The following is an 18,087-nucleotide window of genomic DNA, read 5'->3' as shown; positions in this document are numbered from 1 at the left end:
ACCAGGTAGTTCACAACCATTTATAACTCTAGCTACAGGGCTGGCTAGATACTCGTGTGCACATACCCACATGCACACATACACATCTACACATAATTTAAAAAAAAAAAAAAACAAAGTAAATTCAGCTTTAAAAAGCATTATAAATAAGGGGGAAATTGGGTATGGTGGTGCATGCCTTTAAATCCCGGCACTTGATGCAGATCTGTCTTCATTAGAGAGTTCCAAGCTCAGGCTAGCCTGATCTTCATTAGAGTTCCAAACTAGCCAGGGAAACAAAATAAGACCCTGTCTTAAAGGGGGGGGGGGGGTGAGGGGAAAAACACAACATAGAAAGTATACTGTGTAAAAAAAAAACGACACAACATAGAAAGTAGGCCTTGTTCCTAGCCTCAGTATCTCTGCCTCTGTCCTCAATCCCCACCCCCATTACCCTAGGGAGAGCGCAGACAAGGCTCAGGACACCAGGGCAAAGGGGTCCATTCACTAGACGGTGTACTACTCCCTCCACTCCCTCCAGCCGTGTGACACTTGAGGACCTGAGGAGCTAAGGAACCAAGGCTCTGGCCTTCAACTAGCCTGTGGTCACAATTCTCCAACCAAACCCCCACCCAGAGGACACTGCCTCCTAAGTCCCAAGGACGGAAACCTCTACGCTTCCTAGATCCCCTAGTGGTCATCAGTGAACTTTTCAACAGAAGTCTCCCTGAACAGAGACGGGAGATGGTTCAGCAACTAAGAGCTTGCTCTGCAAGCAAGCTACAGGACCAAAGTTCAAATCCTGACACCCACAAGAGAGTGGGATGTGGCTACACATGCACCTTCAGCCCCAGCACTGTGGAGAACACAGACAGGAGGGTCCCTGGGACTTGATGGCTGCCAGCCTAGCTCCAAGTTCAAAGAGACCCCGTCAAAAGGAGTAAGACAGAGGGTGACAGAACAGGATACAGCATCCTCCTCCTCTGACCTTTGTACATGTGTGAGCGAGCGTGCACACACACACACACACACACACACACACAACAGACAGAGAGAGAGAGAGAAGAATAGACGTCAGGGTTTTCGCAGAGACACAGTCCTAAGATGAAGTCAGGGCTACTATGTTGGGCAAGCATTTGAGAAATCACAAGGACTTCCAAATAAATTGTATAGTCCAATAAAAAATGAATACTGGAATTTTTATTAAAACCAAAATGCAAAACAACAAAGAATCATGAAAAACATTCCGTGTATATGCAGCCTAGGTACATAATCCCTAACCATGGCAGTTCTACCGTCTCAAGAAGGCAACATGCTACACAACTTTGGACCCTACTCTTCATACCGGGTTGCCCTGCCCAGCCTTAATACATGGGGGAGGTGCTTAGTCTAACGGCAACTTGATACACCATGTTTTGTTGATATCCATGGAAGACCTGCCCTTTCCTGAACAGAAATGGAGGAGTGGATGGGGGGGAGGGGGACAGAGAGGGTGGGAGACTGGAAGGAGAGGAGGGAGGGGAAACTTCTGGCAGAATGTAAAATAAGTATTTTTAAAATTAAAAAAATAAATAAAAGCACCATGCTGGGCTGATTCCACGTGACTCCGTAGAATCCCACGCGAAAGGGACTCCGTGACAGGGCTGAAAAAGTCCAGGTCAAATCCTGCATAACCTTACGCGCAGCCGGGGAGCCGGAGAGAGAAGCTGGGTCTCCTGTGGACTGGAGCAGAATTCAACAAAGTACTATAAGCCACACATTTCACAGTGTGCCTGATTCCAGGGGTGCCTACATGGCAAAGCACACCCTTGTCACACTAGAACACCACCAGGTATAAACCTGATGCCACCTCCCAGTCCTCACAGGTGAACTCACCTTCCCATGAATATTTCATAAAAGTAGTGACAGTGAGTGTCAAGAAACAAAGCAATCTAGAAATCAGACCAAACAGTTTTGGGATATGCAGACTTCAATCAATGAAAGAATTTCCTTTACTTGAGGGGGCTTGGCTTTTAGAGGCCACTAAAGAGCTTACTTGCCTCAAAAGCCCAAACAGGAATACACATATCCCACTGAATACAAGGGCCTTCTAGCTTAGGCAGGCAACAGGGACTGCAAGAACGGCAGTGATCATGAGGCATTCAGTGTCAGCCAAGCCCTGCTTCTCTCGGAAGCCCTGAGCCGAGCCCCTGGGCAACTGGCACTAAGTCAGCTGTCCCGTGCAACTGCTGGGAGGAATGAGAACTCCGTGGTGACATGCCAGACTGGGTCAGGACACTTCTGTAAGAGGCTCAGTGCACATTTCAGAGAATTCAGACCACATGGATGGAAACACAGACAGACATGACACACAGACACAGCCCTCCCCTCTCTCTCTCTCTTTCACACACACACACACACACACACACACACACACACACACACACACACACACCCCTTTTTAGCTCATGAGCTGAGAAGCTGACAAATGCTAGCCCATCAGATGGCTGATACAAAACAACAGTTCCATCACCTGGCCAAGACAGTGACTGATTACCCTAGGGATCAGGGACAAGACAACCAGGGACTGCCACAGTCTCCAGAAGCATTTCTGGTGCATCACCACCAGCACTGAGAAACACATCTGTCATATTACTACCAATACTCCAGCTGCCCAACGAGAGGAGAGAAAGAGGGTGGTGAGCACATTCCACCCTGAGAGTTCCCTGAAAGCCTCAGAAGCAGGAGAGCAAGTCTCTTACCCAGAGACTCAGCTCTGGTTAACCAGTGTTCTTCTGTTCCACTTTACCATGACCCCTCAGACCAGGCTACTCATCAAGGACACTCACCTTCATATACAGTGGTAGCAATCTACTGAACGATCAGCGAGTCCTCTCAGGAGATTGCTTAGATGGGGAAGGAATGCTCATCCTCATGTCCATAACCCATCTGAGGCAAGAATCCCACCCTTGAATGGGCTCTTACCTCTGGCCACTGTATTGTTTGCTTTGAATTGTCCCCTACAGTGAGCTAGTTAACACAAGACAGAGCCTGACAGACAGGAGACACTCCACAAGGTCAGCTGATGTTTCAGTCCATGGCTCAGAGGCTGCAGGTGCTGATCCTGCTAACTGCAAGACAAGAACCCAGTAAGGGCCAGCAGGTAAGAGACACTGCAGTCCTCAGTAGAGAATGCTCACAGAGGCAAGCAGCAGTGAAGGCATTCTTAAGTCTTAACCTGGAACATCCTACTGCCTCATCGTATACACACGAAGAACCAACCCGGACTCCCGACCTCAGTCTCAGCTCTGATGAGGGGACCCTGGCTAGGCCACGTCACAGTCTGCACCTCAGTCCCTCTTCTGTAAGCGCGAGTTGCTGGGAGGACGATTACCAACACCAGCATGGGACTGTCCAAGTGAGGGACGCTCTTGCTCTTTCTTCCACTCAGCTCCAGTCAAGTCCAGGCCTGCAGACCTCCCCGAAGGCCCCAGAGTCAGGCTGGCTCAAGGACTCTGTGTCCAGCTGAACCTGACTCTGCTGTTCTGGGAAACAGGCAAGTCATCCCCTGCCAAACTCCTTTTTTTTAAGACGCTGCCCACCAGGTGGTCAGGACACAGAAACAGGACCACCCCAAACTGCTGCTGTTCAAAGACAAAGCCAGTTCAGAAAGCAGTACGGCAATTTCTCAAAACTTAAACATAGGTGGGTCATGGTGGTGCAAGGCAGAGGTAGGCAGATCTTTGCTGAGTCGGGCAGGCCTGCAACCCCAGCTCTCTAGGAAGTCAAAGCAGATGAATCGAGCCCTGCCTGCGCTGTAGACGACTGAAACCTCTCTCAAATAAGAAAAAGGAGGTTGGGGACAGAAGCTAAGGAGAGCACAAGACTGTAGGTGCGGTTCCCAGTACCAGACACACAGAAACAACGTAGACATAAGATTATCATACTATATGAAAAGAGCCAATGGCATGTGTCTCAATTCATACAAAAGCCCAAGAAAGGCAAAGTTACAGACCACAATATACAGAGCAGACTTGGTGTTACCTTGGCTAGGGTATGAAGACAGACTGCACAGGCCTGTGAAGGAATGGGGAGGAGGTGGAGACAAGTGCACCCCTTGGTGAAGCTCTGGGAACAATCGCTGAATGACAGACCTGACATGAGCATCCAGACACATAAACTCACCTCAGCAAAGCTATTTAAAAGAAAACTACAGCCGGGCGGTGGTGGCGCACGCCTTTAATCCCAGCACTCGGGAGGCAGAGCCAGGCGGATCTCTGTGAGTTCGAGGCCAGCCTGGACTACCAAGTGAGTTCCAGGAGAGGCGCAAAGCTACACAGAGAAACCCTGTCTCGAAAAACCAAAAAAAAAAAAAAATAAAAAAAATAAAAAAAAAGAAAAGAAAAGAAAACTACATCTGACCCATCTTCACACACAAAGACCACAGCACTCCAAGGGCAAATGCCTCTCTCCCCCGGGGCCTCTTGCCTCATGCTTCCGGAAAAATACCTGGTACAGGACGACAGCAGGTATGTCTAGAGAATGAAGGATGTTTTGAAACAGAACAAACTGCTTCGTTTTGGTTCACAGCTTGATGATTTAAATACATTGTACATCTGGTCTTTCACTAGGTAACCACTGTCTGGTGGGAGCCATAAGCCTAAGAGACCCTTGACACATGGCACCATATTTGGGCTTCTCTCCTCTTTTCTTAGATCTAGGCCTTGCTTAAGTCTCCATAGCACCAGAACCTCTTCTCAGATATCAGGTGAACGAGCTGCAGCTAGGCATTTAGGCAGTTAGACAAGGGTAGATAGATAACCCCCAGAGCAACATTCCCTGCTGGCCGAACAACCCATGATTAAGTCCCTTCCTGACCTCAACCCCCTTTGCCCGTCTATATATGCCTTGAGAGTAAAATAAAATTTTGGAGCTTGATCAGACGTCCTGTCTTGCTCTCATTCTTTGTGTCTCTCGTCCCTCTCATTCGTCGGCCCTCCCGTTAGGTCCCCGTTGAAGACCCGCCTGCCGGGGCAACTGTCAGCAAAGGTGCTAAAGCTTCAACTGAGGGAAACTGGGAGATCCGGTATTTATGATGGCCTCTGAGACGGGCACAGTGGCGCGCAACTGGAACCCCACCACCACCACACTGAAGAGGATCTCAGGTTTAAGGCCCGCCTACACACAAGCTCCCACCTCCAGAGGAATGGAAACACCCTGACCCACAGTGGGGAAGTCCAGTGGATGAGCCTGCCAACACGTTAACACCCTTCCCTAAAGTTTTCACTTGAGTGGTCCGAGGAAGTTTGGGGTGATAAGGAGAAACAAAGCTCAGGAAGTAACGTGTCAGAACAGGGTGAGGACGCTTAAGGAAAATTATATATATATATATAATATCACTAAAAATTCTTTAAATTAATGCCTTCTAGAGATTTGTTACTTCTTATTAATAGCCAATTTAATATTTACCACTCTAGGGAGAGACATTATTTGAGGCCATACCTCAACAGCAGAAGGACGTGTGTCTTCCTGAAAGCCAGGGTTCAGGAGCACCTGCCACTGACTACTCAGTGGTGTGGAACAGTGAGCAATGTATTCCCGTGTACACGTCACTCTTGATGCCTTCATACTATTGAAACGGAGAAATAAAATCTTACACTTGAAAAAGAGACTGACCAACTCCCCTCTGAGCATGGCCTTTACTCTCTGGAGACTCCAGAGACAGAGCCTTAGGAGTCACGGCCTCTCATTCCACCTCGTCACCCCACTGTTCTCCAGCATCCTCAAAGAGTCCAACCACAGGCCATTTATAACTTCGTATTTCTAACCAGCTTGAAGGTGGAAGGCCATACTTGACTGCATTAAGCTCTGGACGTGGGAATCGGCACGTACAATTCAGTATTTTCCTGGCACCACCTTCCACTAGCCCCACTACTGAACAGTATGCCAGCGCTTTAAAGTATTTTAAGGATAGGCTTAAATAAGCAATCTTTTGGGAGATGTACAATCCTAAATAAATACTGCTGAGTAAGCACTGTTCCCAGCCTACTTCCTCTTTAGGTAAAGGACAAAAGGACCAAACCACCACCATCCAGAAAAAAAAAAAAAAATCTGTACTAGTACTTCAGTTCCAGCCTCCAGTCCTACGTTCTACCAATGGAAACCGAAACACAAGCAACTTCATGGACTGTAAGTCTGTTACATTCTGTAGCTATAACAAAATGCCTGAGGCTGGATCACAAAGCAAAGATGTTTATTTAGTGCAGTTACGAAGGTCAAAAGCATAGTGCTGGGCTCCCTTGATTGCGTCCCATGACATGGAGCACCACACGGAAAGCACATACAAGGAGAGGCGAACGTGTGGCAAGAAGCAAGCCAGAACACGAGGAGCCAGGGGTTCTTTCTTCAGGGGCGGGCTCTTCACTCTTTAACCACCTTAATCTCTCCCCAGGGCAATCAATTCCCACTGGGCCCCACCTTAGAAAGTACCCACCTCTTTGTAACATAGTCACGCTGGACGTAAGAAGCCATGGGGCACACACTCACAATTTCATCCAAACCACAGCACAGATTTTGGGTTCAAGCCCATGGGTGGCTTGTCAGCGAACCATCATTTAAGTAGCTTTGTAAGACCCAAGAAACTGTCTTCAAGGCGATTCACTAATATCATATTAAGAAATCAAACATTAAACCACAGGGCAGAGCCTGAGAAATAAATGGGTTTCCTGGGTCCTCACCTCCACACATCTCCCTGTTAAGCCTCTCTTCCTGAAGGTCAAGGGTGAAAAATAAAGGCAAGCAAGCAGCAGCCCACAGAGTCTGAAAGTGGAGCCTACTCTCCACTTCATTACACTTCCTGTCTACGCACCCAACTATGGACACTTACCATGTATGGCCACAACAGCTCAACTTAATCTCTCAACTCAACTCCAAAATACAGCCCAGTAAGAACAGGTGTATTTGTGGGCAAACGAACAGAAAGCAAAATCTCAGAACCTCTTGTCAGCACGCACGAGAGAGAAAGGAGCCTGCCTTCAGCTACTCGGGGCCTAAAAATGCCAGCAGAAATGCAGTGGGGAGGGTTGTTGCATGAATCTTAAAAGGTCTTATTAATAAAATCAAACCTGGAGCCAGTTATTGGGGTGAATGCTGGTAGATCAGAGAGACAGAACAAGCCACAGCCACCTCACCTTGCCAATTCCTCAGCTGATCCTGTTTCCTCAGACTGGAAGCCTCTGAGTCCTCATCCAAATGGGTCTCAGCTGAACTGCTTCTCGAAAGCCTGAAAGCTTAACCAGCCTAGTTTCTGGTTTTCACTGCCATCATTTTCTGGGATTAAAGGCGTGTGTCACCATGCCTGGCCGTTTCCAATGTGGCCTTGAACTCACAGAGATCCAGAGGGATTTCTGCCTCTGGAGTGCTAGGATTAAAGGTGTGAGTGCCACCATTTTCTGGCCTCTGTATCTAGTGGCTGTTCTGTTCTCTGACCCCAGATAAGTTTATTAGGGTTCACAATATTTTGGGGAACACAATACCACCACAGAGGGCAGGCCATAACCCTGCTCTCCGGCTAAGAAAAAATAGCTACAAACATCACCCTCCAACAAAATCCCTCTCTACCCAAATATGGGAGAGAGCTATCCATCCATATTCCTCCCCCGCCCCCAAAAAAAGACTACTAAGGACCTGGAGGACAAACCTAGTGAATAACGCAGCAAATGTGTCCCATGGTTGGGCTGGCCCATGAGGCACGCGCACATCGAGCTGTGGCTCTCAGCTGTTCAGGTGCAGTAATTCAACCCTGAACAGAGATCAGATCCTACAAACCTCAACCCTTGAGAAGGACAAAGCTTTAAAAATGGCCTCCAGACACCAAACTCGCGCCTCAAATCCCTGAGTGAGTCCTCATTAATGCTCTGCACTGCACAGGGACCTCAGTCCCTTCTCAAGTATTCTGGTCCGTAAGGAACACCAAAGAAACTGACAGATTAGAAGCAGCAAACCAGGGTGCCAATCCTAAGAAATGATCCTAACAGGCCAAAGAAAAAACACAGAGACAGAGTCTTGCCATCGGGGGTCCCCAGTAGCCCCAAGAATATCACTGAATCAGGGTTGGGCAAAAGCAAGGCCAGGACAGTCACTCCTGCAGGGGAAGCCAAAAAGCACTGTGCTGAGATGTGTAACAGATGTCTATGCACAGTAACAAAGGCCCGGGGTCAGATCTCACGGCCACCGCTCACCCCAGTCTGCACCAGCGCCCACCTAGCCAAGTCCAGATGTTCTTTGTCTTGAACAATCTCAGACAGTCCACATCTCAAGGTCCTATCAGGCCTGCAAGGAAGATCACAATGGCCAATGTCAGGGGGACTCTGCATTTGACATCTGCCAGGTGGGGTGTCTCTAACTTCCTGAAGGATGAACGGACAACAAACTGATTTACAGACATTATAAAATGTCATCTTTGTAGATTCATAGACGCTTTATAGACTCTTTAGGAAGTTAACTACTGGGTCAACTCAAGCATTCCTGGAAACAATGGCCAGGTATTTTGAAAATGGATTTAATTTCCCATGAAGACAAAGCTCACAACAATCTTGTAGAAATGATGGTGGAGGATGGTAACCGTCAACCATCACGGCTGAAGCACAGAACATGGAGAGATCGGAGCCTGGCAGGAGGAGCCCCGTGAGAACAAGCTGAATCGTCTACACAGGACATCAATATTCCAGAGCCCAAAACCAGACACTGATGACAAGTCCACCCTCAAACTCAAAGTCAAAAAGGTCACCCCAAGTAAGACCTTACAGGGGTGTGGTATTTGTCATCCAAGTCTATGACATAGTTTTCAGCAAAGTACAGCTGCCTTAACTTCAGCTTTTGGACGTAAGCTAAACGCCGTACAGGGGCTGTCAAAAATCAACCCTATGCTACTTTTCTTGACACACACTTTTTGTTTCGTTGAGGCTGGGCTGTGATCTCTCCTCTCTGGCCTGTGTCCAAATGCCCAGCTATGGCACGCCTCATGCGCTGCCCTGTCCCACTAGTTATGCACACCCTGCAAGTCAGGCTTTGGTGGGGACCGATCTGTGACATCTACAAAGTGCCAAGTGCGACTTGTCTGAAAACATTATGACCTTTTCCTCTTTATTTAAATAAACTCCGAGGTAATGAGGCACCAAAGCCCTGTTTGCCAGGTAGATACCTTACAATCTTGGTTCAGTCTTCTGGACCAATATAGTAACTAGTGATAAAATCTCACAACTTCCCTGAAAGTCTCCTTCTCAGTTTCTTCAGTTCTACAAATGGTATCAAGGAAGTAGCCAGTGCTGTGGAATGGGACAGGCTGGGCCAGTCAGACCAGAACACAGGTGGAACATGGGGCCAAGAGCCCAGGAACACAGCCATTCCCTGCCACCAACGAGAAACCAGGGAACACGGCTAAGGGAACGATAAGCTGGTTGCCTACTGCTGTGGAATAATCCTTCTGTGCACCGTGAATATGTATTACTCTGATTGGTTAATAAACAAGCTGATGGGTCAATAGCAAGTAGGATAAAGTTAGGCAGGGCAATCAAACTGAGGATGCTGGGGTGAAGAAGGGCGGAGTCAGAGCGGCCGGCAGACGCCACAAAGAGCAAGGTGGGCACACTGTACTGAGAAAAGGTACCAAGCCACATGGTCAAGCATAGATAAGAAATATGGGCTAATTTAAGAGTACCTAGTAACAAGCCTGAGCTACTGACCAAGCACTTGTATGTAATTAATGTAAGCCTCAGTGTGTTCACTTGAGAGCAGCTGCAGGACAGGAAGAGTCCACCTACAGCCTATCTTTAAAAGTACTGACATCAAAATGACAATTAACTCCTTGGGATCTGGTAGTGTCGTCACCCATACCGACTGTTCCACACTGATGGTTCCTCTTCACTGCCAGCCAGACTCGATTTGGAGGCACCCAGCAGACGCATCCTGTCTGTGTTTCCGGAGAGGTTTATCTGAACAGACAAGACTCAGGAGTGTGAGTAGCTTCATCCTACAGACTAGAGTCCCAGACTGAGTGTCAGCACTGTGTTCATCTCTCCCTGCTTCCTGACTGCAGACACATATGACCCCCACTCCCGCCATCGTGTTTTCCTACTATGATGGGCTGGAACCTCCAAATGAACAAAGTCAACCCTTCTCCTTGACATCACTTTTGTCTCAACAAGAAAACAACTACTATGTGGATGGAGTAGACCGTGCATTATACCAAAGCCCATGGGAAGAACAGCCCTAACGTGGACCTCGTGGTGCTAAAGGAGCCTGAGTTTAAAACAAGAAGAGCCTTCCAGCAGAAAGATCAACAGGAGGCACATTCATGCAATTCTCCTCTGAAATAAGACCTGCCCCATCCAGTAAGACCTGAACCACACTGAGGGAGGAAGCAGGAGCAGACAGCAATTCTCCAGACCCCTACAGGGCAGCAGCTTATGCATGCCCTTTTCTTGGGATGTAGGACCAAAGTCATCAACAGGATTGCTGGGGGCAGGAACAGTCGTGCCACAACCCACGCAGCAGGGGCCCCAGAGGCAGTTCCATGACAGCGTCACCCAGCAGGCTTAGGTGATGAGGGCACCTCAAGCTCCCTGCCCAGAGAAGGTTTTCCAGGAGAGTCAAAAAGAAAAGTGATCACAAGAGGCACACAATGTGGGAGCTCTCGGGTGTGCGCGACGCACGCACGCACACACACACCTTCACCGCACTTGTAAATGAATGGAAATAACAGCAAAAACTCCCAGAAAGTAAGAATTAGACAAGTAGAAGAAAAACAGTTACTGGTAGCTGACAGCTGTAATCTCACCATTCAAAAACCGAGGCAGGGGGATCCTTGAGTCGCGGTCAGCCTTGACTCTGAGACAAGATCTCAGAGAACAGGACTGAGGGAAGAGGAGGGGTGAAGGGGAGAAGGAATAGACACATGGAAAGACTGACAGAGTCACTCAAGTTTTCCATCTTTTCTTAAAGCTTTAAACTACGTGAACTAGTTACTCACGTGCAGAAGTTATCTAAGAACACAAAGGGGAAAGTCTGCTCTGGCTCACAGGTTTTACCCATGTCTCCTCAGACCCAGGATCTTCAGCAAAATAACATGTGGTGGGAACATGTGGAGGTGAGAGGTCCTCCTGGACAGAAAGCAGGCAGGGTGGGACCAGACGCAAACATCAAAGGCACGCCCCCTGCAATCTACTCCTTCCAGGTCGTTTCCTCATCTTCTGATTTCCACAACTTCCCCCAACACAGCCACCAGCCAGAGACAGGCACCAACACACAAGCCTGAGGGGACAGAACATAGTCAAACCACATACACCTCAAGTAGCCAACCAGATAGCATTAATTACTGGAATTGATTCTGTCTTGTATTATGCACATTTACAGAAGAAAAGTCTAGAAAGTTGTATACTAAAATGTTAACGATGGTTATCGACTTTCCTTGTCCCAATGGTTAACACTAAACCTACCGGTTTGTATTAATTTATTCTGTGGGAAAAGCAGGGCTCCAACACTTCTGTTCTGCAGGAGGGGAGAGTATGAGATCAAAAAAAAAGGCCAGACTAGGGCTGGAGAGATAGCTCAGTGGTTAAAGGCAAACGCTGCTCTTCCAAAGGACCCAAGTTCAGTTTGACTTTGATTCCCAGCACCCACACCAGGTGGCTCACACCTGCCTGTGACTCCAGTTCCAGAGAGTCCAACACCTCTGGCCCCCACAAACACTGCACTCACATGTGTGCCTGCATACACCCATACAGAGAAAACGGACCAATTTTTTAAGAGGCCAAACTTGAGTTCAGAAACTATTATTTATTCTTAGATCAAATCAAGTTGGTGATCGAGATTGGCTAACAGACACAAATTCACTGCCCTAAACCAAGCTGGATTGTAGAATATTACTTTAAGGTGTGTTACTTTTGTTTATGTTGCATTTGTTTAACTCTGTGAAGCTGTGTTACTGTGCCTGTCTAAAACACCTGATGATCTAATAAAGCACTGAATGGCCAATAGCAAGGCAGGAAATGGGACAGGTGGGGCTGGCAGGCAGAGAGAATATATAGAGGGAGAATCTGGGAGGAAAAGATCAAGGAATGAGAGAGGAAGGAGGAGGACATCAGGGGCCAGACACCCAGCCACCCAGGAGTAAGACAAAGAGCAAGATTTACAGAAGTAAGAGAACAGGAAACGCCTACAGGCAAAAAGGTAGATAATTTAAGTTAAGGAAAGCTGGCAAGAAACAAGCCAAGCTAAGGCCAGGCATTTATAATTAAGAATAAGCCTCCATGTATGATTTATTTGGGAGCTGGGTGGCGGGCCCCCCCGAAAAGAGTAAAAAACCCAACACTGTGTCTATATTGTTTTTAAACAATTCTTTCCATGAGGGAAATCAACAAATAATAAGATGAAATTGCTCAAAAATTAAATAAGACACTTGGAATTTTCAAGGAAAAGGTTTTACTAAATCCACTAAATACTTTTTTAGGTTTTGTTGTTGATTTTCTGAAGCTATTAAGATGAAAGGTGATGGGGAGAAGTTTGTTGTTTTAAGACAAGGTCTCACCATGTAGACCAGGCTAACTCTGAACTCCATCCTTGAGATCCATCTGCCTCTACCTCCTGAGTGCTACCATATCCAGCAATTTAATTTGACGTGTGTGAATGTTCTGCCTGCACGCACATATGTGCACCACATGTGTACAGTGCCCATGGAGGCCAGAACAGAGCATCAGATCCAGGAACTGTGGGTACAGACGGTGAGCTGCCAAATGGGTGCTGGGAACCAAACCTAGGTCTTCTGCAAGTGCAACAACTGCTCTTAACCACTGAGCAACCTCTCTGGCCCTCTGGCATAACTCCCTGTCCCTCCTAAAGGCTTAACTCCCTGTCGCTCCTAAAGGCTTTTGTCTCTTCACAAATGGGCTAAGGCTATAGAAGTGGTTATATGGTGTGGCATGCACCACAAGTCCCCTGCATCCACATGACAGACAGGAGGCGTTGCATCACATTCATACAGCATGGGAGTCACTGCAGAGCTCAAAGGAAGAAAGCTTACTTATTTTCAAAGGTCTGCTTCTCTAGTGCCACCAAGAGCTGCAAAAACAAACCAAACATTCCCAGAATGGTTCATTTTAAAGGACTCCTCATAATTTTGGTCTTTCTACTTTTCTTAAATGGTGAAATCAGACCAGCAAAACAGCTTCAACTATGGTTGGCATTACCAAAAGGTGGTCAGCCTAGTTTTGCCAAGAACTATGGTGAGTTGGGGCTTTCGTAAGTCTTCAGACCAGCCCAAGCCCCAGCACTTATCACCCTCACAGACCACACCTACATGGTCTGTGGTTCAACAACCCAAAGATAAACAGGCCAGAGTATGTCTAGTGTCTCCCACAATGAGCGTTATCCCACAAGTGCAGGCAGGGCAGCTCCACCACACACAAGTCCCCATTCCTCTCCCCTACTGATGTGCTGGAAAGCAAGCAGCAACCTCTAAAGAGCCAAGGTGCATGCTCTCAACTACAAGCAGACAGAACACACCGACTCTTACTGCTATCCCTTCTGAGGCCTTCACATCCTGACCTCTAAGAACTTCAACATCTCAATTCCCCCCTTTTCCCTAATGGTTTTTAAATGCAACTTTTATGCTGGAGGTGGGGGGCAGAGTGATTGGGGGGTTGTATAAGGTTGTTTGCTGTTTTTCTAGTCCATGATTCATGTTCTGGCATGCCATGAGTGGAGAGACTCAGCCTGGAGATAAAAACCAAGACTATGAAACCCTGTTTTCGCTGCAAGACTCTCAGCTTATCCATCAAGCAGCTAGTAGCCTGGCCTTGCTATCTACTCTTTCTGATCAACATAACCAAAACAGTACAGCACACGCCTTCCCTATACCCCAGTACCACAGCCTCCATCACATACACACTGCACACACCAGTCAATCCAACCCCAGCTGCAGTTCTCAGTTATACACCACCATGGCAGAGGCAATCCTAATGGAAGTGGCCCACCAGTCCCTGTCCCCTGCTTCTTCCTTGAGAAGCCAATAGAAAGAGACCCCTAACTCTCTCCACTCCAGTGAGCAAACCCCCTGGAGAACTTGACATGTGTGCCACAAGAACATGTGGGTCACATGGATAAGTCTGTGACCACCTCCTCCTAGCCATCTGCCTCTCAACCTTCGTTTTCCAATCTGTTAACCAGACAGGAAGTGCACACGTAATATAGTTTTCCTGGTAATAAAATATGAAGGGTTTTTTGTTTTTGTTTTTTGTTTGTTTTTTTGAGACAGGGTTTCTCTGTGTAGCCCTGGTTGTCCTGGAACTCACTCTGTAGACCAGGCTGTCCTGGAACTCAGAGATCCACCTGCCTCTGCCTCCCTCCCGAGTACACCACTATCACCCCTAAAAGAGGTTTTATTTTGTGGTGGTGGTTTATTTTCCCCCCAGATAGGGTCTCATTATGTAGCCCCAGCTGGCCTAGTACTCGCTGTACAGACCAGGCTGGCCTCAAACTCAGAGAGGTCCTCCTGTCTCTGACCCTCGATGCTGTAATCAAAGGTGTGTGTCACCACACCCAGACCAACGGCTTTACTCTTTATTGAATTTACTTGTCTGTGTGCTCATACAAATGCACTTGAACACTCAAGGACAACCTGTGTGAGTCTCTCCCCTCCTTCTACCATGCGGGTCCTGAGGACTGAACTCAGCTGTCAGGTTCAATAGCAGCACCAATCTGAGCTGTCACACTAGACCCAAAATGGTTGATTTTTGTTGTTGGTTTTTTTTTTTACTAGTAACAACAAACGTTCCCATTACACTGTACCCCAAAGCTTTAAATGCATTTTTTTCCTGAGCCACACTATGAAATAGCAGAAAATCACAGACAACTGTGGACATTTCCACTGGTGGCTGAATATGGGACAATAAATCATACAAGGGGCAGAGGGATGGCAATCTCCAGAGTTTACCCTCAAGCCACACACTTGATCATACACATATACTCATTATTCTCCCTCATGTCACATGATGCTCTATAAAAAATAAACTACTCTATCTCTTTGACCTCCACCAAGCAGACACAAGCTCTCCCAGGTACTCACTCTTCCAACAGCAGCCGAGTCCTCCAGTAACTAGCAATTCTCCATAGAGAGCACGCACACTGATCGCCAGCTGGACTCACAGTGCCCTCCATTAGCCTGACACGGTCATAAGTCTATTCCATCTGCTAGAAAAAGGTGTCTGAGACTAGGTAACTCACAAACAATGCAAGCACACTGCTGTGGATATCGCTCTGTATAAATAAAACACTGATTGGCCAGTAGCTAGGCAGGAAGTATAGGTGGGACAAGGAGAGAGGAGAACTCTGGGAAGTGGAAGGCTGAGGCAGAGAGACGCTGCCAGCCGCCGCCATGACAAGCAACATGTAAAGATGCCAGTAAGCCACAAGCCACATGGCAAGGTATAAATTTATAGGAATGGGTTAATTTAAGATAAAAAAAAAAGTAGATAACAAAAAGCCTGCCACGGCCATACAGTTTATAAATAATATAAGCATCTGAGTGATTATTTTATATGTGGGTTGTGGGACCTGGAGAGAAGCTCTCCAGCTACAGCACACTGCTTACAGCTCTGGAGAATGGAAACCTGTACCCCAGCACCCTGGCAGATCTTCAAGGTCAGCGTCAGTTGGCACATGGCAGAAGACACTAGCAAGCTCCCTCAGGCCTGTTTTATACACAGATACTAACCCCGTTTGTGAGGTCTCTACCCTCACCAATATATCCCAAATGTACATCTCTTCCCCACTCCAGCTATAGCCCAAGCTGGCCTCAAACTAGCATGGTTCTCCTCCTCAGCATGCTCAGGTAACAAGCAGCCCCACCCACCCCTCACTACTATCACCCTGGGGATTCTGTTCCAGCCCTACAGGCTGACATGTAATCTGGGGACAAACAGACCCTAGTGTCACCTACCTATTCCTTTCCTGCGTGACTCCAGTCACCACCTACATGTCCTGGACTGACGGCTCTCCCTTCCTCAGGCATGTTGCTAACGTATTAATAGTTTATTTATAGTACCTAAAGATGAGACCTTGTGATTGGTGATGTCGTTCTGTATACTGTCAATGTGTGTTGCTCTGATTGGTTGATAAATAAAGCTGTATGACCAATGGTAAAGCAGAGTAGGAATTCTAATTAGAGAGAAGGGAAGGAGAAAAAGAGAACAGAGGAGACGCTGCCAGGAGAAGCAAGATGTAAAGATACTGGTAAGCCACAAGCCATGTGGCAAAGTATAGATTTATAGAAATAGGTTAATTTAAATGTAAGAGCTAGTCAAAAATAAGTCTGAGCTAATGGCCAAGCAGTTATAAATAAGCAGCAGCTTCTGAATGATTTTTTTGGTTTGTTTTGTTTTTTGTTTTTTCGAGACAGGGTTTCTCTGTGTAGCTTTGCGCCTTTCCTGGAACTCGCTTTGTAGACCAGGTTGGCCTCGAACTCACAGAGATCCGCCTGCCTCTGCCTCCCGAGTGCTGGGATTAAAGGTGTGCGCCACCACCGCCCAATTAACATGGTGCTGGCAGCCTACCTGGTTTTCAGCTACCACATTTTTTTTTTCCTGGAGCTGAGGACCGAACCCAGGGCCAAGCGCTCTACCACTGAGCTAAATCCCCAACCCCCTTGAGTGATTGTTTTATAAGCAGCTGCAGGACTGTGGGTGAGAGAGATTTGTCCTGACTGTGGGTCAGGTGGGACACAGGAAAACTTTTAACTACAACCTTATAGATTCCCTTTGACAGGGAGGGAGGTTAGACACTCTAGAGAGATCTGCATTCTAGGGCCAATCTCACTGCTAGTCACCCAAAACTGAAAAAACTCTTGACATGAGGTCAAAGTCTGTGGCTCTCGCGCCTATCTTACGCAGAAATAGCTCTGTCCTCGGAAGGCTGACCTTCCTTCACACACACAGGCCAGCAGCACACCACCACACTGACGCCCAACCTCAGCCAACACTGGTCTCCCTCCCATGAACCACTGGCCTTTCTCGGGGGGAATACGCTGGGCTCAAAGGTGAACGTACACATTTTAATGTTATTTTTGCATAAAATGTTTAGTTTCAGAGGCCAGACTCTGGCCAAGTAAAATTCAGCCATTTAAGCAGCCTTCTGCTTCAAGCACATTCAACTCAACATCTCACTAATAAGCAGACATCACTCAAGTTCTAACTCACATAAAGACTAAGTTCGGTTTAAAATCTATCTGCAGGGCTGGAGAGAAAGAGCAGCACTGACTGCTCTTCCAGGACCTGGGTTTGATTTCCAGCCCCATATGGTGGCTCACAATCACCTCTAACTCCAATGCCCTCTTCTAGCTTCCCTAGGCAACAGGCATGCACAGACATACATGCAGCCAAAACATCCATACACACACACACACACAATACTGTGGTCTGACCACATAAATGGAGACCTACCTAGGCTTCCTCTCTGCCCCTCAAGGACGTAAGGCGTAGCCATTCCAAGTAAGAGCTACAGCCCATCTCTGTACAGCCCAGAATGTTTTGAAACATTCTGTTTGTAGCCCACGGTGGCCATAAACTCATGATCCTCCAGCCTCAGCCTTCTGAGCTAAAGGTTCACTTAAAAAGGGCCTATACTTGCCGGGCGGTGGTGGCGCACGCCTTTAATCCCAGCACTCGGGAGGCAGAGCCAGGCGGATCTCTGTGAGTTCGAGGCCAGCCTGGGCTACCAAGTGAGTTCCAGGAGAGGCGCAAAGCTACACAGAGAAACCCTGTCTCGAAAAACCAAAAAAAAAAAAAAAAAAAAAAACTCTTTCGGGGGTAAGACACCATGTAGTATTTTCCCCTCCGCAAAGTACCAAACAGCCACCCACAGGAACCAGGACAGTGGACAGGTACCTGAAACCTGAACAACAAATTCAATGCCTCGGGAGAGAGGCAGGAGGCAGACCATCTGCAGAGACCCTGGGGAACCAGCTCCCTGCCTTCCTCTGGAGAGCGCTTATCCGAAGACTCAACTGGGAAGGGGCCTCTGAGGAAATAGGAGGGAGCCCCAAGGAAGCAAAGAGCCCTGCTGAAAGGAGCCGGGCTC

General features: G+C 47.5%; 1 protein-coding gene across 3 annotated transcripts in view; it reads right to left on the bottom strand.

The window, feature by feature from the left end:
* The window catches only part of Stk24 (serine/threonine kinase 24), a 103,220-nt gene that overhangs the window by 64,805 nt on the left and 20,328 nt on the right, over window positions 1–18,087 (bottom strand). The window contains exon 1 of one of the 3 annotated variants that reach the window (XM_052732444.1): window positions 5,461–5,601. The exons of 1 other annotated variant lie outside the window; for it this stretch is intronic. In XM_052732444.1, coding sequence (XP_052588404.1) covers window positions 5,461–5,586 — 126 coding nt within the window. In that variant the 5' untranslated portion in view covers window positions 5,587–5,601. Of the gene's footprint in view, window positions 1–1,560; window positions 1,689–5,460; window positions 5,602–18,087 lie in introns of those variants that run through there. One more of the 3 variants, XM_052732445.1, reaches the window with a different exon arrangement.

Source organism: Peromyscus californicus, unplaced genomic scaffold (genome assembly GCF_007827085.1).
Source record: "Peromyscus californicus insignis strain IS unplaced genomic scaffold, ASM782708v3 Scaffold_12__1_contigs__length_115047231, whole genome shotgun sequence".
In the NCBI taxonomy this organism is placed as follows: domain Eukaryota; kingdom Metazoa; phylum Chordata; class Mammalia; order Rodentia; family Cricetidae; genus Peromyscus; species Peromyscus californicus.
The sequence above is the reverse complement of the archived record's forward strand: the minus strand, read 5'-3'. Positions and strand labels throughout refer to the sequence as shown.